The sequence below is a fragment of the Clytia hemisphaerica genome, unplaced genomic scaffold, assembly GCF_902728285.1.
Source record: "Clytia hemisphaerica strain Z4C2 unplaced genomic scaffold, Clytia hemisphaerica genome assembly, whole genome shotgun sequence".
Classification (NCBI taxonomy): Eukaryota; Metazoa; Cnidaria; class Hydrozoa; order Leptothecata; family Clytiidae; genus Clytia; species Clytia hemisphaerica.
Genome location: NW_027104441.1, coordinates 1,394,968 through 1,420,436, shown reverse-complemented (window position 1 = coordinate 1,420,436; position 25,469 = coordinate 1,394,968). Strand labels below are relative to the sequence as shown.

Genomic DNA, 25,469 nt, shown 5'->3' with positions numbered 1-25,469 from the left:
CCTAAATACTGTAATATATTTTATCATGACATAATTTTTATTGCTTTCAATTACTCAGTTTTCCAAGTTTTCAATAAATTTTTACTTTCATTAATTTCATGTATGACAACAGGTGATGACATAATCTAAAAAGCTTTTTATCTCATTTTCAAGTTTAGTTATATTTTAATTTCAAAATGAAATTGAAGTTTACATTTCTTTGATACTGTTTTTACCTCCATATGTACCGGTCCTGGTTGTCAAAAAATTTTAAAAAGTTTGAAATTGTTTAAAATTTATAATATAGATATGAACAATTATTAACATTTAGATTGAACAACCTAAATATTCAAAATGGCAGGAGTTGTATTTGAAGATATTTTTGATGTGAAAGACATTGATCCAGGAGGCAAGAAATTTGATAGAGGTATTATTCACACTGCTTTCAGGCCATTCTTCATGCCCTTTAAGCGTTCGGTTATCGGACGCTGCCCCTCCTGAAATTACTAAAATATTGGTAAAAACTGCCTTTTTAATGGAACGATACCTTTGGCCACCAACGGGCGCTGCCGTGCCTTTCTAAAATATGGCCTGGCTTTTTGGAAATCAATCAGTTTGGGGTCTTTCTCTTCTTTCTTTCTTGAAAAAGAGATACCATTGAGGAAAAAATTTGGTTGGAATTTGATCTGCTGGAAGGTCCAGAAGGTTTTTGTAGAAGGAATTTTATTACACAAATAGCCTGAAAGAAATAATTTGGTAAGGGATCTGCGAGAATTTGATTTGTTGATTACAAGAAATCTACCGAGTGCACCAAAATAAAGTATACAGGTTTGTCAAGATATTGTGAGCTTCAGGATTTCAATTTTTTGTTCATTCTTTTTTCATCGTATAGAGGATGCTCTAACTTGAATTTCGAGCTATCATACTTTAGAATTGAAAAAGTAGTTCGAAAGTTTGTTTTTTTTATTAACTGACTTTTTTTTCCATGTCGAAATTTCAAAAAATCATTACAGCAATCACGCTATAATTATAAATAAGACAAAATGACAAAAACACAATTTCATTGTTTTTTTGATTCTTTTTTTTCTTATTTATATTTTGCCAACAGTTTCTCCATCTTATTTGCACATCATGAACATTTCCAACACGAGCAAACTCAATGCAGACCCAAGTTCTTTGAGTCACTAGTCGAGGAATGGTGATCTATTTTTTCCAACGTTTTTATCATATAGCACACACATAACATCAAAACCTCTCTTGGAGATTTATAAAACTTTTTCTCAGCTTTTTCAAAAATATTATCCCACATGGGAATAGCTTGCTTTACCATATCTTTCAAATTTCGTAATGAGTTTTGATGAACACAGTTGCATTTTTGGTATTTTTACGTGTACAAAGAAGGTAAGTGTCAAGAGAAAAGTATGGTCGCTGTTTTTTATGATTATCTGAAAATTCAACATTAAAAAGTCTTTTTTTTAAATGATTTTCGAACTACTTTTTCAAATTCAATGTATGATAGATAGCTCAAAATTCAAGTTAGAGCATCCTCTATACGATGAAAATAGAATGAACAAAAAATTGAAATCCTGAAGCTCGCAATATCTCGACAAACATGTATACTTTTTTGTGGTGCACCCGATATATTAGGTTAAATTCATTAAAATTTCTTCCTCACCATTAAATTTTTAAAACATGCAAAAACACTGTAGGCTTCAATTATTGATAATTATTACTTGTCCTCTAGAAGAACCTATATCTTTTCTATCGTTATCAGTGTCAAGACTTCATTGTGAAAGTGAAAGTTTCAAAATGGATTTGATTTTGGATGTCAACACACAGATCTACCCAGTTGACCTTGGTGAAAAATTCCGTCTTGTTTTGGCCACAACATTACGTGAGGATGGAACTCCAGATGATGGTGAATATAATTCAGCAGATAATGCCCCATCAAGAGCTGACCAGTTTGAATATGTCATGCATGGAAAAGTGTACAGGATAGACGCTGAAAATTCTGGTGGTGGTGATCATTTTGGAAATAGATTGTAAGTTTTATTTTTTGTCCCCTTGTGATTAATTTCGGGTAGGTCAAAATTTTCGATTTTTCAACATAACTTTTAGTTTTATATATACCAAAATTTAAGTTAAGCTTTCCTCTATCGAGATATTGAGCTTCAAAAAGCGCAAAAACTGGACAAAACAGCTGTTTCTGGCTGAAAAACACGATTTTCAAGGGTTAATATCTCGAGTTAGGTACAGAAATCACCTATACTTGCAATATATCTCTAATCTTAATTTTTTAAGAGCTTTCCAAAAATATACAACAGGTCTCCGTTTTCTCAAGCTAAAATTTTCATTAATTTTTGACCCTATGATTTTTGCCTGAGACCGTCATATTTGTCCGAAAATCACACCAAAGTGTCCGAAAAAAAATTGGAAACATCGTAATTTCGATTCCCCTACCCCTTAGCTTTCCAAAAATGTATAACAAGTGCTTCTAACAAAACAATCGGGCGATTTAAAAAAATCGAACAAAATCCCCCCTACTAATAGAACAACCAAAGAATCTACAAAAAAATCTTTAACTGTAAGCTCACAATATCCTGACAAACCTGGTGGATACTTTTTTGGTGCATCCGGTATATTTTCTTATTTTCGAGGGAAATGAATCATTTTTTGTATTATTTTTGGAAGAATTATTTTGTTGTATTCTTGAAGGAAAATTAGAAATGCCTTCTTTGTATTTTAGAAAGAAAACGATAAATCCTTTTTATGTATTCTTGAAGGAAAATGAGAATTATTTCGTTGTATTTTTGAAGCAAATTATAAAATATCGATGTATTTTTGAAGGAAAAATTATTTCGTTATATTCTTGATGGGAAATTAAAAAATATTCCTTTGTATTTTTGAAGGAAAATCAAGTAAATATTCCGTTGTATTTTTGAAGAAAAATGAAGTATCATTGCATTGTTTGTTGAGAATCTTGGACGAACAAACTCAACACTTGGCCACATTTAATTTCATTATTATTAAATATACTCTTTTCAGATCAGCCTACGTTTCTTACGGTGGACTGTTGATGAGGCTACAAGGTGACGCGAATAATCTACACGGTATGGAAGTTGATCAGCTAATGTATTTGTTGATGAAAAAAATCGCCTTTTAAGGGATACAAATGGGATACTTTTGGTGTAAAAAGAACATTGCTTTTAACGAGGAGAGGTCGAAGAAAGATCATTTTTTTGAATCGCAGAGAACGATTTCGATGTTAGGCTTTTTGAAGCTATTGAAAAAGTGTTCATTTTAGATCTACTCAGAAAGACAAACGGATTTCGAAATGGGAGAAATGAAACATGGAATTTTCAAATATTACAGAACATTTTATATGGGTTTTTTGAAATTTGCTACAAGTATGTAATGATATTACTAGTATATCATATATCTATTATGGTTAACAAGATTGATAATCTAATGAACTCAAAATATTCACTTTCGTCAATTTTTAAGTGCAAAAAAGTCAGAGAAAAATTAAAAAAAAACTTTTTTAGCTTCCTCGGTTTTTCCAGGTTATTCGTTTTAAACTTTATACATCTTCTTCCAGTACGAAATGTTTGTAAATTTCTTGTTGTTTCTTTGCTTGAATTTGTTTGAAACTTTTTCGTAGTTCTTCCATCACGTGTTGTTCCCACAATACATTGTGCATTTGATGTTTTGTTAATGGATAAAAGAAACAACCAATATTGATCTCTTCTAAAGTGATTCCAGCCAATTTAGCATCGAGTTTGATACATCCTCCGACTTTCTCTGTCCATTCAATGTTAAAGAAGTCAATACACACGCTTGCGTATTTCTCCAAGTGTGGGATACCGGCACAGAGTGGTGGTGGGTTTCGCACTGAAAAATAAATTATTGAGAGTCAAATCTACCTTGGAGAATTATTGCCTGGAAAGCTTAGGCTACACTAAGCAATTTTTTCAGGCGCGTGCAATGCAATAATTATTGGCAATTGCGCTGCACGCGAAAAGAGTTAAAGTCTAGTCACAAAAAATAAGTTGTGCAATTATTTTAAAAATTAAAAATTTCCTTCTCACAGCTTATTTCATCCCGCCAAAAAAATAATTTTTATTACGAGAATTTTAAACAATAGGACAAAAGAAGAAAAGTAAACATAAAGAGAATTTCTCCTCTTTTTTTGATCTGATCTATTTTGTTGCAGCCTCCTGCAATTTTTTTTGCAATATTTTTTTGCGTTTTATTGCGTTGCAGAAAAGATTGCAGAGAATTTGACCAAGCTACAATCTTTTTTTTTTCAGGTGCTTGTTGCAAAGATTGCGTTGGAAGCGCCTGAAAAAATTGCTCAGTATAGCCTTAGCTTAAGAGTGGAAAGAAGAAAACGAATTTTATTTTTGGATTTTACTTACGAGAGACTTTTTCAACGAAAAGAGTGACGTCATCTATGTTGAGCTTCACATCCAATCCCTGAAAATATACGAAAACTTGTCTGTTATTAAACATTTGTTTTTTTTTGATAATAATGATATTCTCACTTATTATTCCAAGTGATCAAAGAAAACTTTTGAAATTTCCAGGGGGTTAAAAGTTATTCTGAAATTTACAAGGGGTAAAAATTTATTTTACTTCGTCCAACCTCACTTTACGGATTAAAAGCATTAAAGTAGATAAAAAAAATTTAACTTTAAAGGGCAATTTTTTTCCAGGCAAATTTTGCCATTTTTTAGGGGATATCCGCAGATTTGAAAAGTTTCGTCTACAATTAAAATCGTAATATTTTAATCAAAATTTTAAACGGTGCAAATGATTTTCAAATGCTCTAAATTACTTCTGGAATGTAATATTTTAACGATAGACTTAAGATCTCAGGTTTCAAAAGCTCAAAATTGCTCTGGATAAGGCTGGGAATGTAGCCTAGAAGCCACTGAATCTCCCACCCTCCCAAAATCGAAATATCCAATGAAATAATAAAGGGGGAGTGCTAAAATCGCGATTCTCACCCGATCTTATTCTGAAAAATGCTAGAGTACCTATAAAAATTCTTAATATATATTTCGAACTTGATTACCACACGGAACCTGTCGGGATTATGGGATTATTCGAAGGGTTAGTAGTTTGACTTACCAATTCGTCGGGTATGTAATCCAAAACAACACATACTGAAAAAGGAAAAGAGATAACGAAGATGAAAAAAATTGCTTTCTTTTCAAGAAAATCTCGTTCGTGGTTGGATTAAGCGAAAATCAAGGCCGGGGCAAACCGATCCAACATTTCATCCGACATAAAAATGTGCAAATGTTGGATCACCGTCCAACACAACACGATTTTTTTCTTCTTTTTTGAATTTTCATTTTTTCCAAAAATTTGAATTGACGCAAACTGGTCCAACATTTCATCCAACATCAGAAAAAGGCATGTTGGATCCTAATATTAAGTCGAATTTCGCTAATTCGAACTTCTATCATTCGAATATTTCTATCATTCAAATTAAAATTCCCCTTCAAGGAAAAACCTAAGTAAAACCCTTTCTACAATTTGAATCTTTCTACAATTCGAACAGATTTAGATTCGATCCCCGTTCGAGTTCGAATAAGAGAGAGTCGTGCTTTGGCTGCAAAGTGTACCGAGGTTAGGTAGGAAATCCTACCTAGGTCACGTGACATTACAAAAAAATTTCAGCGCTTGACCAATAAGAAGCTTCGTGGGTTTTCAAAAACAATAGCAGCAATATTTCTTGCGATTCTCACTTTTTATCTTGCTTAGAAGAGCTTAAAGCTTTCGGGCTTTATAAATCTGTGGGTAAAGTACGTTAGCTTATTACCTGTGTGGTTGAGGTGAATTTTCTCCACTTCAGCATGGACACAACAATAACATGAATCTCCATGGCAATCACATCCATTGTCTCTTGCCGAGAGATGGACTTGAAAATCTGAATCAAATATTTCAATTATTATCAAAGGCTAATTTAATTGGATTTCTTTATTACATTAGAGGTATTACATAATAACACCCCCTTCTCACAGACCCTGTAAGATTTTTCAGCCAGTGGGGTAAAACTCGATGGGGGATTGATGTTCCCAGTGGGTCTGTGAGAAGGGAGTGTATAATGTGAATGTAGAAGGCCTTTAAACTACGTAGCCAAACTTACTTTTTATGCAACCGAGATAATCCGTTAAAAAAATTTCTAAATCTCTAGTCTAACAGCAGGTTTTTTGCCAAACTCATAAATTACTCTCAGTCCTACTACAACCCAAGAAATGTATGTGTTGACAAAAACTTTTTTACCTCTTAAAGCATAGTTTGCTAATCTCTGTCTTGGCTCATTATGTTTCGGTAGCCCGTGAATTGTTGCAATAGAGAGTGCAAGCAAAACTAGAATCACAGAAATATTTGCCATTATGATCGCGTCAGTTTTCTCTACCCCACTTGATCAACTGTGTAAGTAAGAATACAGAAATACAATTTTTAAAATTTGATGCAAGAAATTGATTACAAAACAGTGTAATCTGAGATTGCCTTATAAGTTTTTATGGTGTCGTTTTAAAGTTATTTTCGACGGTTTGTATCTTAAGTTTCAACATGTGATGTTTTTATTCGGTGCTTCCATTGTTGACATACTGTACCAGGGTGTCTACGGGACCTTGAAAACCTTGAAAACCTTGAAAATGAACCACCCAACCTTGAAAACCTTGAAAACTATCAATTTTCTGGGAAAAACCTTGAAAACCTTGAAAAATCGTTAAAAACCTTGAAAAGCACTATCCAGTCATTCGAAAAGTAAGAATAAGTAAAAAACCGCCTGTGGCGCTAAACCTTTTATAACATTTAGAGAATTCCCTATTTCCCTGCAACATATTCTTTTATCATTAGCTGAGTTTTTGTCACTAATTTTCCGTTTGCATGAGCCCTAAGAAATCGACTGTTCCCCAATTTTCAAATCGCTTCAGGGCGTCTTGGAATAATGGCCGTTCATCAATAGAATTTCGAGGATTCCTTAAAACAACTCTTTTGGCAATTGATTTTTGTAAAAAACAAAATAAAAAACAAGACGTTTTTTAGCCATTTGAAAGAGTTAAAATCAAAATTTTCTTTATTTCAACAGTTGGAAGACTTAGGGAGCTGGAGTATTTCTTTTTGTGGTATTCTTCTCGAGAGGGAGATAGGAATTTAACTGTGGAAGTAATTCCCCGGGCACCAAAAGCGAATAAATTTTATTTGCTGTCCTCTATTTTTCTTTCATCTACCACTCTGAAAAAAAACAAAAATTCCTGTAAAGAGCCATATCAACTGAGTATCAAAAATTCTTGAAAAGTGCCAAAGTTTTTGCCAAAAAACCTTGAAAAACCACTTAAAAATGACCAAAAAAACCTTGAAAACCCCGAAAAAAATCCGTAGACACCCTGTGTACCGTCGTTTTGCATGAGATCCCACTTCCTGCACTAAGATTCCACTTTCCTATCGGAAAAAGACTACAGCCTGTCCCTCAAAAGTATCCTACATTATAACACGCATGTGCATAATTTGTCGTTCTTTGAAACCATAATATAACCAAAGAGGAATGAAAAAGTAGGGATGGTACAATCACTTTCGATCGCGGTTGCGGACGGCAAAATTTGCTGTTCTTTATGTCTATTTTTAGTAATGTAGGATTTTTTAGATAAACCCCCTCCTAGAACTCCGGTTAGTTGAAAAATGAGCTTCGGAAAAGTTAGGTTGTTTTGTAAGTAAACACAACTTTTAAAGGTAGTTTTGAAAAAAACGTTTTTTAATCTCATGCTGGGCTATCCTGGGAAAAGTAGCGGAAGAATCCCCGGCAAAGTCAGGAGAATATTAGTGTGGGAAATGGAATGTTATGCAAAACTACGGTAGTTACGTTGCAGGTTTAACACATGTTGCCTTAATTCTCAATGGTCCTGAATAAGTATCGAAGGGGGCGATAAGTTATTATTTGAAGGACCTTACTGTAAAGAGGTTGAACTTTTGATAAAAAATCTGAATGGTGATTTATTTAGTTTCAAGTTTTAAAAAAGCGTAAATTAAAGACTTATGGTTTTCATTTTCTTCTTCTTCATAATATTTCATCCTTATTTTGAAACTTTGACCACCTTGGAATACTACGCTCGGAATTATTTTTTCCTTTTTCCTCAAGAAAATGTTTGAGATTTAATAATCTGGGGTACCCCATTCTGCAATTCGGTCCTTTTTCTCCCCAATTTCCGTCAAACCGTCTAAAAAAGAACCAAAATTCAAAGCTTTTGTCAAAGAATCTGTGAATTTCGAATGTATTTTCTATTTCCAAAATTCCGTTTTCCCCACTTTTCAGACTCCGGCAGAGAGCACTATTTCCGAAATTCCATCGGAATTTTCGTTGAATTCCGCCACTCCATTTGAAAAAAGAGCCGATACCGCTCCTCCACCAACCATGAAACCCACTTGAAATTTTCAGTGAAATAAGTAAAATAACAAGGGTTTAATGATCATTAAAGACAATGGACTTACTAGATAGAATTCTTTTTTTTACCTTCATACAAAATAATATCTTCTATAAAAATACAATTTTTTAATAAAAGCATTTTTTATCAAAATTTATAAATTATATATACTTCAATTCACTCTTAATTCAGCCCTCTTCAGTCTTCCCAGAGGAGTGCACTGTACTGTACTGGTACACCCCTGTGTCACAAAGCCACTGGGTTTGACAAAATTTTCGTTTCCAGTGGGAAAATGCCCTGGAATTTCAGCCCCACTGGGAAATTGATTTTGATTTCATCCCCACTCGAAAATTCGATGTCTCTGGATGTCTGAAAATTGCACTCCAAAACCATACCTACTGGATTTTTTAACCTTTGAACAATAGAATTTCTATCCGCACTGGGATTTTGATAGGAATTTTATCCCCACTGAGGAAAAATGTTCCATCGGGGCTGTGAGATAGGGGTGGCATGGTTATCAATCATTATCATAAAACGAGGTTTCTCCAGTAAGAAGTTCAAAGCTAAAATCATTGACTAGACACTCAAAATCAAACCTTTCCGGGCATTTCCAGTGACATACCGATACAAAAACCGTCGTATTGGAGAGTTTACTTATGTATATCTTAAATAAAGAGTGGTGGTAGCGAAGGAATTTCTATTTTGGTTAAATTGTCTTCATCACACCAAGTTGAATTCGATTTTCAACTTTAGCATCATACCGCTAGCCATCGAGAAGAATATGGCTTTTCATAAGTTACGTCCTGGGCATGACTTTCCTCATACGCGACGTTAAACCAGCTGGCACACAACGTTGTTTCAACGTTTATTTAATGTTCACAACGTCTATATAACGTCAAGTGAACGTTAAAACAACACGTCATGTACCAGCTGGGTACGTGTGTTATTTAATCCCAACCCAACTCACGAACGGTGAAAAGAAGCTTTCTATCTAGAAAAGTATGGCTCAAAATCTAAAGTGAGATTTTCAAAACAAGGCAAGTGTTGTTCATGACGTAACTTATGAGAAGGCTTATTAATCACCATACATATCGATTCCATTGTTCTCAAAAGACATGACACTAACACTGTTCTTGCCATTACTGCTGCTACCATTGGAAGGAAACAATTTGCTTGCCCGTTTGCTGCCAACACTGAAACTGTCCAATTCCTCAGAAAATGGAAGTTCCCTGAAAAATAAAGGAAGAAAGGAGTGATTAAAGGTTTTGTTTTTAAAGAGTGAAATCGTTTGCTAGCTCATCAATTTTTTCCCATTGAATTGACACGGATGACAAGCACAATAAAACAATAGGCAAACACTGTCCTGATATGAAAACGTCTGATATGGAACGGGAAAACTTATGTAAAAATAAAACCTTTAACACAAGTTCTAGTGCAAATTATCTTTTATTCACAGATCCGATGTGACTGTTCCGGTATAAAAAATCCTAAAGGAGACATACTAACCGGGTTAAAAACTGTATTGTATGAGAATTGCATGAGAATTCATTCTTTAGGGTCCTTTAGAACCAAGAACAATAGCCCTATTTTTTAGAACAATTTACCAGTCTTAAGCTCAGCCTTATTTCGCTTGTTCTTATGAAAGCAAGCGTGCGAAAAGAAACAAAGGCTTGAAATGCAGAAAATTAATAAAAATAAGTACAGTAAAACCTCTAATTAACGGACACTCTAAAAGGCGGACACCTCTGATTAGCGGACAATTTCATTTCCCCCGGCTGTTTCCTAGTCAAATCCTCATAAAAAAGTTTCTAAAAGGCGGACACTCAATTAGCGGACCCTCTGATTAGTGGACAAATTTTTTTCGCACAAAATGGCTAAAACCCCTATTTTAGCTCTCCAATTAGCGGACATTGAATATCAAACGGGTCACAAACGTCCAAAATTTGAAAAAATTTTTTGACATTTTTATTTCAAGCACTTACTCGGGTACTTAATAGCCGTCCCCCCCCGCTAATTAATTTTTCGAAAATTTTCCACCCAGGACATTCTTATTCCAACCCCCCCCCGCTTATTAATTTTTGGGAAAATGTTTTTGAAAGTTCCCTTTTTTGTCCTAATTTAGCTGTATTAGCCTCCTTTTCAAAGATTTTCCACCCAGGACATTTTTATTCCAACCCCCCCGCTTATTAAGTTTTGAGATTTTTTCCAACCCCCCGCTTATTCCAACCCCCCCGGCTATTAGGTACCCGAGAGTATTAGTCTTATTTTTCAAATTATTTCTACAAATTTCCAGTTTTCCCTTGATCCATTCAGCGAATTTAGGTGGGCCAAAGAAAATCACTATTACTTCAAGTCCGTACCCACCACCTCGATTTAACCTCTTGCCAGTCACTCGAGCTCTTCTATGGCCTAGTGTCTGCAGATAAGTACTTTAGACCCCAATTTTGTATTTTCGACACCCTGGGATGGCCTAATTTCAAAATTGGAGCTGCGAGATCAAAAGTTTCTAAAAGGCGGACACTTCTAATTAGCGGACACTAACCCCTTTCCCCGATGGTGTCCGCTAATTAGAGGTTCCACTGTGAAATCTAAATTGACGATGTGTCAAGTCGTCTTACCCTTTCCCAGTTTTTCTTTTCTGACATCGACAACAAACGAGACAGATAACCACAATTAAAAGGAAGCCGGTAGTTCCTCCCAATGCATACGTCAGCTGCATGTACACTACAATGAAAAACAAGAGAGGAAATATATTAAGATTTGTCCACGAAGAGATTTTGTGTAGTATTGCACTTACGACTAACAATACAAAAGCTCGCTCATCAATCAAACGCGCCAAAGTCGCAAAAATTGGGATAGTGCTGCGCGATAAGTTCAGGGCTACAATCAAGGTCATAATATTTGAGAAAAAAGGGAAATTCCCCAGGAAGTTTTGTAATCACAATCGATTTGTAAGTGCTCTAAAGAAGGTTCGAAGGAAGAGTTTTTAACTCTGAGTTTTAACGCTAGACTTACGACTTAGGACCTTAGGATCCAAAAGTTAAAAAATAGTCCAAAAAGGCTCAGAATATAGCCTGGAAGTCAGCCAACCCCTCCCGAATTTAAATATTCGATTAAATTAAAGAGATAGCCCAAAATCGACTTTCTCACCGGAGCTTTAAATCTTGAAAAACGTTAAAATAACCGGAATTCTCAATATATTTCAACCATGATATTGTAGATGGAAATCTTCAACCTTTCTCAAGCTATAAAAAGTGAAGCCACGAGATTTGCACCGTTTTCAAAATGACTGATTGAATCTAGCCTTTCTTTGTTTTTAAGCTGCACATTTTTCGAGATATGGCGATTGGTTTTAATTTCAATCTTGCGTTTGTGTTAAAACCACACTACCTTAAAGGAAGAAATTTTGGCGGGAATTTAATTTGGCAGATGGCCAAAAAAGTTTTTTCAGAGGGAATTTAATTTGGCGGATGGACGAAAAAACTAAATTTGGCGGGAATTTAATTTGGCGGTCGCTTAAAAATTTAACCTTTAAGATGGCGTGAAAACAGCGAAAAAATAGCAAAAACACCTTAAAAGAGATCATATTTTCAAAATGTTTAATTTGGCCGGAATTTGATTTGGCGGATGATGGAAAAAAGAAATTTTGGCGGGAACTTAATTTGGTTTCAGTCAAATCCGCCAAATCCGCCAAATTCTCTTTCCGCCAAAATTTCTTCCCTTAAGGTATTTGGATGGGAAATACACGTTGTTTTTTTAAGAAACTAGTTTTACCAATCAGCCTCAAAGTGTGTTTCTTAAAAACAAAGCAAAAACGTGCAAGTAATTTCCCATCAAAAATTTCAAATTTAGCCCCTTCGGGATTCTCAAATTAATCTCAGCAACTTTGAAATAAGTTAAAACAGAACTGGCACATAATTTAGGAAGGGGTTTCATTGGACAATTTTCATGAGCGGTTAGCTTAGTTTATATCTCAATATATTCGGTAATTTTGCATTTTCAGCAGATTTTCATCCGGGGGGGGGGGAGTACTAGGGCAAGATAAGTTACGGGGATGCTCCGCTGGTCAGGGTATCTTTTTTAACCTCCACGAGTCCCAGGTAGGGTCGCAAAAACACCAAAATAGAAAAATCAGTCCCTCGTAGGGTGCCTATTTTTGGAAAATTTGGGGAAAGAGTGGAGCGCAGTAACCTGAAATCCTTAAAATTGACTTCTTCAAATCGATTTTCACAATCGTTCTCAACGTCCGCACAGCAGTCACATCTCACTATATCATAAATTGAGACATCATGCTAAGTTTAAGAAGAACCGCATTTAATGTCGAACCTGGACAGCCATTTATTTAGGATCTTTTAAGAGGATTTTGTCTCTGTTGACATTGACATAAATAAGAAATTAAATGGTGATCCTATGTACTAGCCAAATAAATTATGGATAAAAATCTCTTCGTTTTTGGTTTAAGATTTTATATGTTTTTTAAAGGACCATGATAAAATACACTCATTTCGTTTTATAAGCATAACGTTTATAAGCATACTGAAGCTCAAATTTCCAGAAAAATTAAGATATGCTAAGCATACCTTGAGGCTCAGCCAAAGAAACCTCCCCCTTCATAATTTTTTTACCAAGCATAGGGTTAAGCATAGTCGAGGCTCAAAATTGAGCTTTACTTAAGCATAGTGAGCTTCAACCGAAATTTACCGTATGCTTATAAAACAAAATGAGTGTAGCATTTGAACCTTTTTATAGAGCTCTCTAGTTCGGTCCTTTGGGAACTTTTTTATTATTTTGATCAAACTCTTCTAATAAATTTAAAGACTCGCCTTGAAATTTGGAGAAGAATTTTATCAGGATAGCCATTCCTAGGCTAAATACAAACTTCTTTTTTTTAAAAGAAGGTTTAAAGCTTCGCAAAAGGTGCTGTTGAATAATAAAAAACTAAAAGGATTGGGAATGGAGATTCACTTTGCTGTCTTGGAGGTGGAGACATCAAAACTTCAGTATTCAAACCCCCTAATTCCTTGTACAATATCATACAAAGACGGGGGCTGGATTACAAAAAATTTTGAATCTCCTAATAACATCGGTCATAGAAATATTTCATATTTGACTCAGACGACGAAAGAGGTAAAAACTAATTCCGTAGGCGTATACATTTAGAGGAGCAGGTCATTTTTGATAAGTTTTGATTTCATCATATAGAATAGACGTAATTGGTGGAAAATCATCAATTCAATGCTAATCAACTTTTCTTTTTGATCTCATTTTGTTTCTAAAAATACAAAAAGATAGGGGTCCTAAGGTAACATACATGTTTTTTTTATAAGAACACCCAAAATTTTTGAAACCTTCAGTTCTTCTTAACTTTTAAGTTTCAAGCCTAAAAATGTTCTTAACATGTTCTTATTTCCACCATTTTTTTAGTATTTTTGTCCATTTTATTAAGAAATTAGGTGTTTTTTAGGGTACCCACCCAGTTCACCAAACCTTAAAATGTTCTTGTTCTTAACATTTTATATTGCTTGTTCTTATAAAAAACGTGTATCGTACATTGATAAAATGAAATGGAAGATAACCAACAGAACAAAAGACGAAATGAAATTAGTAAATGAAAGAAACTGAGATAAATAATATCAAGCTATTTATTCGTTTAATTACATTTTATTTATAGAGATTTCAATCAAGGAACTTTCGAAGGAAAAGAAATAATATTTTGCAACCTCCTTGGAATTGATAGGACCAAACCTTGAACAGAAGAAAATGGTTTGGAGGACATAAAAAAGCCAAACATTGCGGCAAGAAAGATAAAAAACAAAATTCGGATCAAATATTGAGGGGAAGAGATTGGAGAGTAGGGAATTGCCAGGAGAAATTTTTTTTAGCAATGATATAACAGTCCTTGAGCTTTGAAGACAAAATCGAACAAAAATCTCCACAACAATGTCGGACAAACCTACCGAAAACCGATATTCCGAATTCAAGGAAGAAATCGCGTTTCTACATGCAGTTGTTTTCCTTACTCTATCATTCCTCATAACTGTTGGTAACATTTTCGTTATTTTGGCTCTGCGGAGGATCAAAAAAGTTAAACATGCCACCAAAATCTTCATCTTTTCACTCTCCATTGCAGATCTTTTTGTAGGTTGTATTTTGATACCGTTACGGCTGAACGAAATCTTTTACGCTGATTGGACGAGAACTTTAAAATGGTGTCAGCTCTCCGTTTCAGTGAACATTTTGAACCTCTCTGCATCTTCACTTAATCTGATGATTATACTAATAGACCGATTCATATACGTCAAGTCACCTCTACATTATGATGAAATCGTAACACCAAAACGAAGCATTATCGTTGTCTCTTTATTATGGACATTTGTTATTATGTTTTCTTTTCTACCCATTTTCTCTAAGTTAGCTATAATTCCGAGCGCTTACCGTGCCGAACAAGATCATCTCTGCAAATACGCTACAATGTTGAAGCAAGACTATTTATATATGATGTGTTTTAGTGATCTTGTACCTTTGGTCGTCTTTGGTGTTTTGTATTACAAAATCTATCGTGTAGCAAGTCACCAAATTAATGAGATAAAAAAGCAGGGAAGGAGAGCGCTCTCCACCTCACAGATGAAAACATTGAAATCACGTGAGAGACGTATGACGCGCATGATCTGTTTATTGATCATTGTATTCTATTGTTGTTGGATACCCTCAATCTTGGGTGGTTTTTTCAGCATCTACGATGGAGAACTTGTGACTCAATCATTCATAATGGTGATCTCTGTTCTCGTTTATTCAAACTCATTCTTCAATTGCGTCATTTACTACATTTACAATGACGAGTTTAAAAAATGTTTCCGTAAGATATTGCACCTGGATGGTGGTGATTCTAACGGTACCGAAAAAATGAAGAGTATAAAGTTACGGCAACGAACTTTGAGTAAGTTGAGGCTTGGTATTCGAACACCGCATGCGAGAGTTTTGGAAAATCAACCACCGGAAACAAGTGACTTGAATAATAATACAACACAACATGAAAACGAGGTTGAGGATATTCAACTTCATGTAATGGACATTCCGAAAACACAAAGCTATGTTTGAGAACTGAGACAAAAATGATGAGATTATCAAATAAAAATTTAACTTTTCATATTTTAATTTTCATAAATCAAATGAACTTAGCGTTGTTTCCAATTTTCTTTCTCAATTAAGAAAAAAGAACTTAGTTCTACCTAGAGCCATTTTTTGAAAATAAACACAACTTTTCCAGCTGCAAGACGTTTTAATGTACAAAGACTCCCTCTGGCAATGCCAGTTTGAAATAGGGAAGAATCGAAAGTCTTCTTGGTCGCAATTGCGAATCTCTCACTTAATACCACAAGTGGTGATAGATTAAAGAGGATTGTAAATAGCAATTATGTAAATGATATTTGACGAATCATCATTCAACTTACTTACATTGCATAATTTCGACCTTGACCAGTCAGAAAAACTCGGAAGTGAATAAAAATCCTCAACTATAATTGCGGTAGAGGGGTTGAATTTGATTTAGTTGATTCATCAAAAAGTATTAAAGCTTCATCCTAAGAAAACTAATTTTAGCGAGTTCTGTAAAAATTCCCAAAAATGAAAAAAAAGGTAACTCGCCAAATTTAATTACTTTTCATAATTTCAAAAATTTTCTCCTAATTTCTTTGATAAGAAAAGTAAAACTACCCCCACCAAATTAGTTTCCAAAAAACTTAAGGCATTCCATATCTGACTATAATGGTAAATGTTTAAAAGATTATGTAAGAAACTAGCCAGGAGAACAGTTTATTTAAATATTTTATCAAAATACTTGATACATCACTGAAACAGGAAAGACTTCCAGGAAACATTAAATGTAAATTTAAAAGCCATAGTCGTAAACAGTAGGTAATCACTTCAATTACTATTCATTACTTTTCAGTTGTTGGCTTCAGGACTTGCACGAAGAAAATATGCGGTTCTTATGACTGGTATAAGTAAGTACTCTTAGGTTCCAAATAAACGGGGGGGGGGGGGTTGGAAGATTTTCTAGATTTTAATAAACGGGGGGGACCTAATTGCTGGGGGGTTGGAAATTGTTCTTCTGAAACCCAAAAATAAGGTAAAAAGAGGCTAAAATCAGGCTATTTAGAGCAAAATAAGGGGCCTTCTCTTTGACAGCTGAAAATATTCTTAGAGATTAATAAACGGGGGGGTCCTAATAAGGTCCGGGGGGGTTGGAAAATTTTCGAAAAATTAACAAGCGGGGGGGGGCGTTTATTTGGAACCTAAGAGTAAGGTCGTCAGAGTCGTTCCGAAAGCTCCTCTTTCGATGGTTACACTTCCCAAGGTAGGGGAACATAATCGGACATAATGAGAAATAAAAAGATAAAGGAGAGAAGTTAAGGGGTGGAAATGAACGACACAATATCTATTGATTTGACTCAATGATAAAGGACCGACATAAAAGAGATAGCCCATTTTTAGTAAGAACCAATAAACCAACAAAGGCTCGGTCAATCTGATTTTTTAGTACCTTCGTCCTCAAGTTAGTTTTATCCGGTTCTTATTGTACAGGGCGAAATCGAGGTATTTTAGGCTTTGAACCAGTTGTTTCGGGCCTCTTTTCCGAATATACTTAACACGTCCGAGTGAACGAGTCGCCCGCTGTTATTTTCTCAATGAAAACTTTTTTTCTAAGTTTGCGTCATAATTTTATCGCAAGTGAAAGAGAAACGTTATCAAGATTTTTCCAATAAGTGATATGTGCAATAAAAATTGGGAAAACAAAAAGTTTAATTTGAATTTTGCTTGACTCAAGATTTTAGACGAAATCTGATGTTTTTAGCACCTACAATGAATTTTCAGGAATTATCTTTTTAATTAGTGTACCGGGTGTGCCAGAAATAAGGTTCACCGAGTTTCTATTATATCATCTCGAGGTACTTGCTTCGATGTTATAGAATCTTAAGACAATAAGAATAAGGTTTACCGAGTTTTTACTATATACCAGAAGGACATCGACGGACCTTTTTGCACCGATAAATGTTCACTCCACGCTAAGCGTACAAACAGCTCACCTCAAGGAACTTGTTATAGAATCTTAGAACTGTTACAATAATCGGTATCAGCCATGTCTGTCACAGACTTTTTCTGTAAAAACCCAATACTCCAGTATCTACGTAAAAAAACATTTGCGAATTCACGCTAACCTTGTAAGCAGAAAGTTAAAAGATTAATAACAAACTTCCCAAAATATCCTCTACGAATGATCTACATAACAAATAAATCAAAGAATGCGTCAGAGATTCCTTCAAACTTACATTTTGGTACGATCTTCTTATCACATTTTTCTCCATAATATTCATCTATGCATCTAAAAAAATCAGACAAACTTCATTGAAATCTATTCCATTCCCTCACGTCCGTGACCGGCTCGAGATCACTATCTCTACAAGGGATTTCTACAGACACCGTTCATGCTACGGCACTTCATATAAAGGCAAAATTGGAAGCAAAGCCAGCGCAGAAATGTTGGCTCTTTTATAATTATTTTTCTCTTTTTTCAAAAAATTTCTTTGCCGACGAATTTTTTAACAATAAAGGTTGTTGAAAATACTGCCGAGGATACCAATAAACTAAGTAACCACAATCATAAAAAAAGACGAAAATAGAAAATAAATTCAAACTTACGAGCAAACAGGTTTAGTTTCGGTTCCAGTTTGATTGAAACAAACGCCACCATTTTCACAATATGACCCGATGACATCATTACAATGTTTTGGTGCAGCTGGAAAGAAAATTTTGGTTGTAAAGCTTCGATTCCTTATTTTTTGCGATGTCATTGATGGATACTGATCATTTGAACTCTTTGGACTTTTCAATTGACTCAAGGAACAACACCACAAAGATCTCTGGAGCTCTTAAGTATTTTTGTCAAAAGGACCCTGACTACCACATCATAACTAAAGAGTTATCGAAAATCTAGACATAATTCAATCAAAAAAAAAATCAATTATATGATTTATTCAAGGATCCTTTTTAATCTGGCGAATTGCGAATTTTTCCGACCTATTCACTTGTCACTTAAGCCTCACAGCCCCGAAGGACTTTTTCCCTCAGTGAGGATGAAATTTCTATCGAAATCCCAATGGGGATAAAAATTCTATTGTTCGAAGGTTAGAAAGTCCGGTAGGGATGGGTTTTAGAGTGCAATTTTTAGGCATTGAGTTTCATGAGGGGAGGGATAAAATCGAAGTCAATTTCACAGTGGGGCTGAAATTCTAGGGTATGTTCCAACCGGGGGAAATTTTTGACAAATTTTCCAGTGGAACTGGTGTCCCAGCGGGTCTGTGACACGGGGTTTTGTTATACAAGAAGTTAAATTAAGTTCATCACTATGTGGTTTTCACAAGGAATTGTTAAAAACCGCTATACCGTTTAGAGGTTCATAAACTCTAATAAAGCACTGTTTTTAACCTTCATTGTTTCTCAAAATTTTCTGCTCATCCTTGATATTTTTCTTTCAAACTTATTTCAGACTAAAAAATCTGTATAAAATTGCTTAATGTAAACAAACCTTTGGGATTAGGTTCCATTGTAGTCATAATGTTGACAGGGCTTGACGATTCCATGATTGGTGATGACGCTGCTGGCGCAAGACTTTGTGAAAGGACTGGAATACATAAAAAAGATATCAGAGAGCTTTGTGTATTCGCACAGGGTATTACTGCTCATTCAGACAGGGGGATTTCGTAGAACAAATCACAATTTTTAATAGCTAAATTAATAATATGAGAGGGAAAACTAAAAGTGGGAAAGATATACCTTGACTGGAAGTTGACAATGTTGTTGAATGGTCAACACTTGAAATCAACGGTGGCACTACAAAAAATAAAATAAACGATGTAGCAGGCTTCCATAACATTGAATTGCTAAACCTAGAGTACCAAAACAGTAAAACTTAGAGGGCCCTTACTAGTTATGACAGTATTTGACAACGCTAATCAGGCATTGAAACAAAAACAAGACGACTTGAAGTCGAAAATTTCGCCTAGAGTTTGAACTACATGGGAAAAACAAGAAGTAGATGAAGCTAATCTGAAATCTACTTTACATCGAGCCTTGATGAAACAATTTTACAACAAGAACAACGAGGCTTAAAATCGCTAAAAAAATAAGACCAATTTAAGAACAATTGCTGATTAATTTTTAAAAATTCTCATAAAGTATATGCTTATAAAAAATTGATATGCTCTTATTGCACGCCATCCCTTGTTTACTTTGTAAGAACTAAGTACCGTATATCACCATCTATCAAGAGTTATTGATTTGATTCTTATAAAGTAAATGCTTATAAGAAAAATAAATATGCTCATATTGTGCGCCGTCCCTTGTTTACTTTGTAAGAACTAATTACCCGGAAGGTATATCACCGTCTATCAAGTGTTATTGATTTGATTCTTATAAAGTAAATGCTTATAACAAAAATAGATATGCTCAAATTGTACCCCAATCCTTTTTTACCTTGTAAGAACTAATTACCGAAAGGTATATCACCGTTTATCAAGAGTTATTGATTTGATTCTTATAAAGTAAATGCTTATAAGAAAAATAAATATGCTCATATTGTGCGCCGTCCCTTGTTTACTTTGTAAGAACTAATTACCGGAAGGTATATCACCGTCTATCAAGTGTTATTGATTTGATTCTTATAAAGTAAATGCTTATAACAAAAATAGATATGCTCAAATTGTACCCCAATCCTTGTTTACCTTGTAAGAACTAATTACCGAAAGGTATATCACCGTTTATCAAGAGTTATTGATTTGATTCTTATAAAGTAAATGCTTATAAGAAAAATAAATATGCCAGGGGGGGGCACGCAGTTACTACAAGACAGTATGACACTTACTACCGTGGTGGTACTGTATTCAGAAGTTATGAAAACAGTTACTACACAGTGTAGTAACTGCTGTTTGGGGGTGGTGCCAAAAACTAAAGCTAGCACTTTTGGTGTAGTAAGTGCTTATATTTTAATTCTTTTTAAAGAACTTTCAAAATTTTTCACAAAAAATGAATTTTTTGTGAAAAAATTCTTTGTTAAAAAAAATATTTTTGTTATAAATGGACGAAAAAAAATTTGAAATTTTTCTCAGACCCAACTTTGAAATTATGCTTTCCCTAATTATCATTAGAATGTTCTCAACAGCTGTTAACCAAATAAATTAAAATTAAAAGAAAATCTAGCACAAAAATGGCTTTAGGTTGAAAAATAATCGCAATTTAGGGTAATTTCGAGGATGTTTTTGATGATATCACTCAAAAACAGGGGTGGTACCTGGAAATCTTTTCTGAAAACAGTTACTACCAAGGTGTAATAACTGCAAAGGGTGGTGGTCCTGAAAAAAAGTGTTGAAAAAGCACTTACTACACATCATGTCTTGTAGTAACTGCGTGCCCCCCCCTGAATATGCTCATATTGTGCGCCGTCCCTTGTTTACTTTGTAAGAACTAATTACCGAAAGGTATATCACCGTCTATCAAGAGTTATTGATTTGATTCTTATAAAGTATATGCTTATAAGAAAAATAAATATGCTCATATTGTGCGCCGTCCCTTGTTTACTTTGTAAGAACTAATTACCGAAAGGTATATCACCGTCTATCAAGAGTTATTGATTTGATTCTTATAAAGTAAATGCTTATAACAAAAATAGATATGCTCATATTGTACCCCAATCCTTGTTTACCTTGTAAGAACTAATTACCGAAAGGTATATCACCGTCTATCAAGAGTTATTGATTTGATTCTTATAAAGTAAATGCTTATAACAAAAATAAATATGCTCATATTGTGCGCCGTCCCTTGTTTACTTTGTAAAAACTAATTACCGAAAGGTATATCACCGTCTATCAAGAGTTATTGATTTGATTCTTATAAAGTAAATGCTTATAACAAAAATAAATATGCTCATATTTTGCACCATCCCTTGTTTACTTTGTAAGAACTAATTACCGGAAGGTATATCACCGTCTATCAAGAGTTGTTGATTTGATTCTTATAAAGTAAATGCTTATAAGAAAAATAAATATGCTCATATTGTGCCCCATCCCTTGTTTACTTTGTAAGAACTTATTACCGAAAGGTATTTCACCGCTTTACAAGAGTTATTGATTTGATTCTTATAAAGTATATGCTTATAAGAAAATAAAGAAAAATCAAAACTGTGAAGCTAAAGACACAAAGATATAATGACGTAATCCAAAGAAAACCTTCCGTGGTTATACGAGCGTGTAATTTGTAAATTGATTTTAGTGAGTTCGTCCACCGTATCAAGTACTTTCGTTTTCAAAATTTTCTTCCGATATCGCCGCACCATGCCTATTGTAATACTTTCGCTAAGGCGAAATTAATAATAAGTCTACGAATAAAAATCGACAAAATTTAAAAAACACACGAAGGTGGAAGACCATCTAATAGAGCCAAGAAAATCTAGACTGCGTCATAATAGTTTTTTAAAACCTTGAGCTAGTCTATTGTGTTCAGAAATCAAATCGGGTATTTAACTGTTTACACGTTTTTTTATAAGAAAAAACTATACAAGAACATAAAGCTTCGATGGCCAAAATGCTAAGAACAGGTTAAGAACATGTTAAGGCTTTGCGGACTCGAAAACACCAGAATTTTTTAGGAAAATGGGTCAAAATGGTCACAAAATGAAGAAAATATAAAGAAAATTTTTAGGCTTAAACCCAAAAAGTTAAGAACATCCGAAGGCTTCGAAAGATTTGTATGTTAAAAAAAGATTGTATGTAAAATTATACCGTGATCAGACATGGATGGTACTGCGGGCGATGAATTCAAAACGGAGGGTTGCACTGATGACGAGGATGCTATCAATGATGAAGATAATAATAGAAAATTTAATGAATTTCACAGTACAGAAGCAGATGTTTAGTTAAAATTTTTATTCTTACATAAGTGTTCCGTTTAACATCAGACACATATTTCATATCAGGACAGTGTCTCCCTATTGTTAATATTGTGCTGACATAAGCAAAAAAAGTTTTCTTTTTCCTCTTTCTAACGAATTTTGCTCCACATCCGTGTCAATCAAACATGAAAACGCTTGTGAATTAAAATTGATGAGTAAGAAAACGATATCACTCTTATTTAAAAACAAAATTTTTAATAATAAAGTTTCTTTGTTTAATTTAAAATATATCAAAGTGCTTCCACAAGGTCTTTAGATATCTATGAAAACATAATTACAAACACGGAAAAAGGGTTCGGTTTATCCAGTGACAGAACACACCGAATCCAGTGAATTTGAAAAGGAAGACACTGTTAAGGCAGTTAACCTTAATTGAGTCTCAAGTCCCACACAGCACTCTCACCATTTTGCAGTTTGTCATTTTCGTGTTTTCTTTTGTTTTTATCATGTTTGTTTCTTTCCTTGGTCAGCATTTTACTCACATTTTCTACCATTTTGAATATATTTCATATTTTCAGTTAAATTCACATTTGGTTTTGTATATCAATATGTGTCAATTCAATTTGTAATTCACTTTTTGTCATAATTTATATTAGTTTTTCATAAATTATTTCTGGTCTGTATTTTATACATACTATTCTGCAGAATGTATAAATAGCCACTTTCAGTTTTGCACTTCACTTCAACAGAGACATTCAAGGAGTCAAGACATGTCAAGTCAATACATTTTTCAAACTTAACAATTATTTTCATTCTACATACACTTGGTGTTAATCAACACACACCCTGTGTACTGCTGCCTGCTTACAGCTTCTTATCTCAGGCTAGCTGGTGAGTTTTTCCTTTTTTTTTGCTTTTGTTCTACAGTGGCTTTTAAGTTAAGTTTTCATTACATATTTTTCTAATACTTAATTATTTTTCTAGTTCTCAATTATACTTAGCATTTACACGCATTCACTTCCTTTGATACTTAGTTCTTGTACCATGTCAGCAGCCATTTTGTTTTCATTTTTTCATAAGACTTAGTTCATGTACTTTGTCAGCCGTTTTGTTTTCATTTTTTCATAAGACGTAGTTCATGTACTTTGTCAGCCGTTTTGTTTTCATTTTTCATTAGACTTACTTTTTGTTCAAATTTTATATTTCAGTTTGAACACAAACGCACTCAATCAATACATCAATACACTGAACAGTGTTGTTCCAAACACGGCTTATTTCCCTGACTCCTGTTCCTCTGACACCACAGACACCAGCGAGTTTATGTATGTGTGTTTTTCAGCAACGGAGACGGTAAGGTTCTAATTTGATTAGATCCTGACCAGCTGAGGACGACGGTAAATCAGCACTTTTACCGTCCTCGATTTTGCGGGGCGGAATTGCGGGTTTTTCCAAATCGCTTCAGTCACTCTACCGTCCTCAAAAGTGCAAATACATAAACTCGGTACCGAAACAGACCCGACGGAACAACAGTGGATGGGCTAAATGCTCAAAATGAGATAGAATTCGCCAGGAATCGGAGAAAAAAGTCTATTTTGCTCAAAAGTGCGGGTAGGCTTTCTGCAAAAGCAATTTTACAAAAAACATTAGAGACTTACAAGTACAGAATGTTATTATAATATTTTTTATAAAAAGAGGGTGTTTACTCACGCTGTGTAATTTCTGAAGTAGCTTTAACACCACCACCATTATCTATTGCTGTTGTCATAGCTACCGTTTCAGATGGTTCAATCTGATTGGATGCCGATGTTGACAGCCACGTTTGATTGGACACTGATGCTGATGATGACGTAACAATATCAGGATCGTTGATGGTACTCGATACAGCTTGGTGTAATGAACTTGTTGATGTAATTGGAGGTAGAGGTTGCATAGGAATTGTTGATGATGCTGGTTCTCCGCTAGTTGTATGTGTTTGGTTAAGCGATACTGATTCAGAGGAAGATGGAACTACTATTATTGAAGTCTGGCATCGTGTGTTTTGTATGTATAATATATTGATCAAAATGAAGCAACGTAATGTCCATTGTATCATCTTCGAATTCATATTTTGTCACTGAAATCAAAATGATCATTTGAAGTACAGGATACCTGGAAAGAATCAAAAAAACGTGGTGGGTCGACTAAAATTCGGGCAAACTGAGGAGGTAATTTTAGAAAATTTTGATTTAGGCGCCCACTATAAAAAGAAAACATCTTGGGGAGGGGGGCACTGCCCCCTGCCCCCTGTCACCACGCTACATCTGGAAAATTTAAAAAAGCGTATTTTTCTTTCCAGATACTCTGTTTACGAAGAATATAGATAAAACATGATTCTTTTTTCTTAATGTAGACTAAATTGAACTTCTGTGATTTTTTCTAAATCTGTTGCTAACATTATACTAACTACGATATTTTTCACGCTAAACTTTACAAAGATTTATTCTTCTAATTTTCACTAATGTTTACAAGTAAAAAGTATTTATCATCAAATTATTTAGATATGATAATGTTCACACAGCTTCTTCTATTTGAAGATACTGTTTTTACACTTATCGTTTGTACATTCTTTAAGTTCGTTGGCAAGGTGCTAAAATGTTATACTGTAACTTGTTTTTGTGTTTTACAGGCTAATGTATTTGATTTGAAAACTCGAGGCTAGAGAGTGTTATACCAAATATAGATGACGAACGAATTGGACCTAAAGAAGATTTCTGTCGGCTGAAATTTTCCTCTTCGTCCGTAAAATCTATCTATAAAATCGCTTAAATTTCCTCATTGGTCGTGCCTGAGTCAATAACGAGTTTATGTATGTACTCTTTTGAGGACGGTAGAGTGACTGAAGCAATTTGGAATAACCCACAGTTCTGACCTGCAAAACCGAGGACAGTAAAAGTGCTGATTTACCGTCATCCTCAGGTAGTCAGGATCTAGTCAAATTAGAACCTTACCGTCTCTGTCACAGAAAAACATACATACATAAACTCGGTAATAAATGAAAGAAAGCATACCTTTTAGTTTGTTAGTCCGAAAGATTACATCATTCTTATAACCATTACGTCAATGAAGAA

General features: G+C 34.4%; 4 protein-coding genes across 4 annotated transcripts; 2 read left to right on the top strand and 2 right to left on the bottom strand.

The window, feature by feature from the left end:
• The first annotated feature begins 288 nt into the window (after nt 1-288).
• On the top strand, nt 289-3,459 carry LOC136820870 (DNA-directed RNA polymerases I, II, and III subunit RPABC3-like). The gene is made up of 3 exons (XM_067077108.1): nt 289-406; nt 1,754-2,021; nt 3,025-3,459. The coding sequence occupies exons 1-3, from the start codon at nt 334-336 to the stop codon at nt 3,140-3,142; spliced, it is 459 nt and encodes a 152-aa protein (XP_066933209.1). The 5' UTR covers nt 289-333; the 3' UTR covers nt 3,143-3,459.
• Nucleotides 3,344-6,449, bottom strand: LOC136820869 (uncharacterized). The gene is made up of 5 exons (XM_067077107.1): nt 6,274-6,449; nt 5,810-5,917; nt 5,113-5,147; nt 4,398-4,455; nt 3,344-3,870 (listed from the first exon to the last, which is right to left on the bottom strand). The coding sequence occupies exons 1-5, from the start codon at nt 6,383-6,385 to the stop codon at nt 3,560-3,562; spliced, it is 624 nt and encodes a 207-aa protein (XP_066933208.1). The 5' UTR covers nt 6,386-6,449; the 3' UTR covers nt 3,344-3,559.
• A 2,018-nt stretch (nt 6,450-8,467) lies between these two features.
• Nucleotides 8,468-24,529, bottom strand: LOC136820853 (uncharacterized). The gene is made up of 8 exons (XM_067077090.1): nt 24,070-24,529; nt 22,253-22,321; nt 19,254-19,310; nt 19,006-19,101; nt 18,120-18,216; nt 17,750-17,802; nt 11,039-11,144; nt 8,468-9,649 (listed from the first exon to the last, which is right to left on the bottom strand). Exons 1-8 carry the CDS (start codon nt 24,464-24,466, stop codon nt 9,496-9,498), a joined length of 1,029 nt encoding a protein of 342 aa, XP_066933191.1. The 5' UTR covers nt 24,467-24,529; the 3' UTR covers nt 8,468-9,495.
• Nucleotides 14,141-15,590, top strand: LOC136820912 (beta-1 adrenergic receptor-like). Its single transcript, XM_067077147.1, has one exon. The coding sequence runs from the start codon at nt 14,361-14,363 to the stop codon at nt 15,516-15,518; it is 1,158 nt and encodes a 385-aa protein (XP_066933248.1). The 5' UTR covers nt 14,141-14,360; the 3' UTR covers nt 15,519-15,590.
• Nucleotides 24,530-25,469: the final 940 nt, after the last annotated feature.

Bases quoted from the DNA above. Each gene is read 5' to 3' on its own strand.
- LOC136820870 (XM_067077108.1), top strand. From the start codon at position 334: ATGGCAGGAGTTGTATTTGAAGATATTTTTGATGTGAAAGACATTGAT. The intron at 407-1,753 runs GTATTATTCACA...TATCGTTATCAG, and splicing joins AGGCAAGAAATTTGATAGAG to TGTCAAGACTTCATTGTGAA. The intron at 2,022-3,024 runs GTAAGTTTTATT...TACTCTTTTCAG, and splicing joins GATCATTTTGGAAATAGATT to ATCAGCCTACGTTTCTTACG.
- LOC136820869 (XM_067077107.1), bottom strand. From the start codon at position 6,385: ATGGCAAATATTTCTGTGATTCTAGTTTTGCTTGCACTCTCTATTGCA. The intron at 5,148-5,809 runs GTAATAAGCTAA...TTCCTTTTTCAG, and splicing joins AATTCACCTCAACCACACAG to TATGTGTTGTTTTGGATTAC. The intron at 4,456-5,112 runs GTAAGTCAAACT...GTATATTTTCAG, and splicing joins ATTACATACCCGACGAATTG to GGATTGGATGTGAAGCTCAA.
- LOC136820912 (XM_067077147.1), top strand. From the start codon at position 14,361: ATGTCGGACAAACCTACCGAAAACCGATATTCCGAATTCAAGGAAGAA.
- LOC136820853 (XM_067077090.1), bottom strand. From the start codon at position 24,466: ATGAATTCGAAGATGATACAATGGACATTACGTTGCTTCATTTTGATC. The intron at 19,311-22,252 runs GTATAATTTTAC...TATTTTTTGTAG, and splicing joins ACCATCCATGTCTGATCACG to TGCCACCGTTGATTTCAAGT. The intron at 17,803-18,119 runs GTAAGTTTGAAT...TGATTTTTTTAG, and splicing joins GAAACTAAACCTGTTTGCTC to ATGCATAGATGAATATTATG.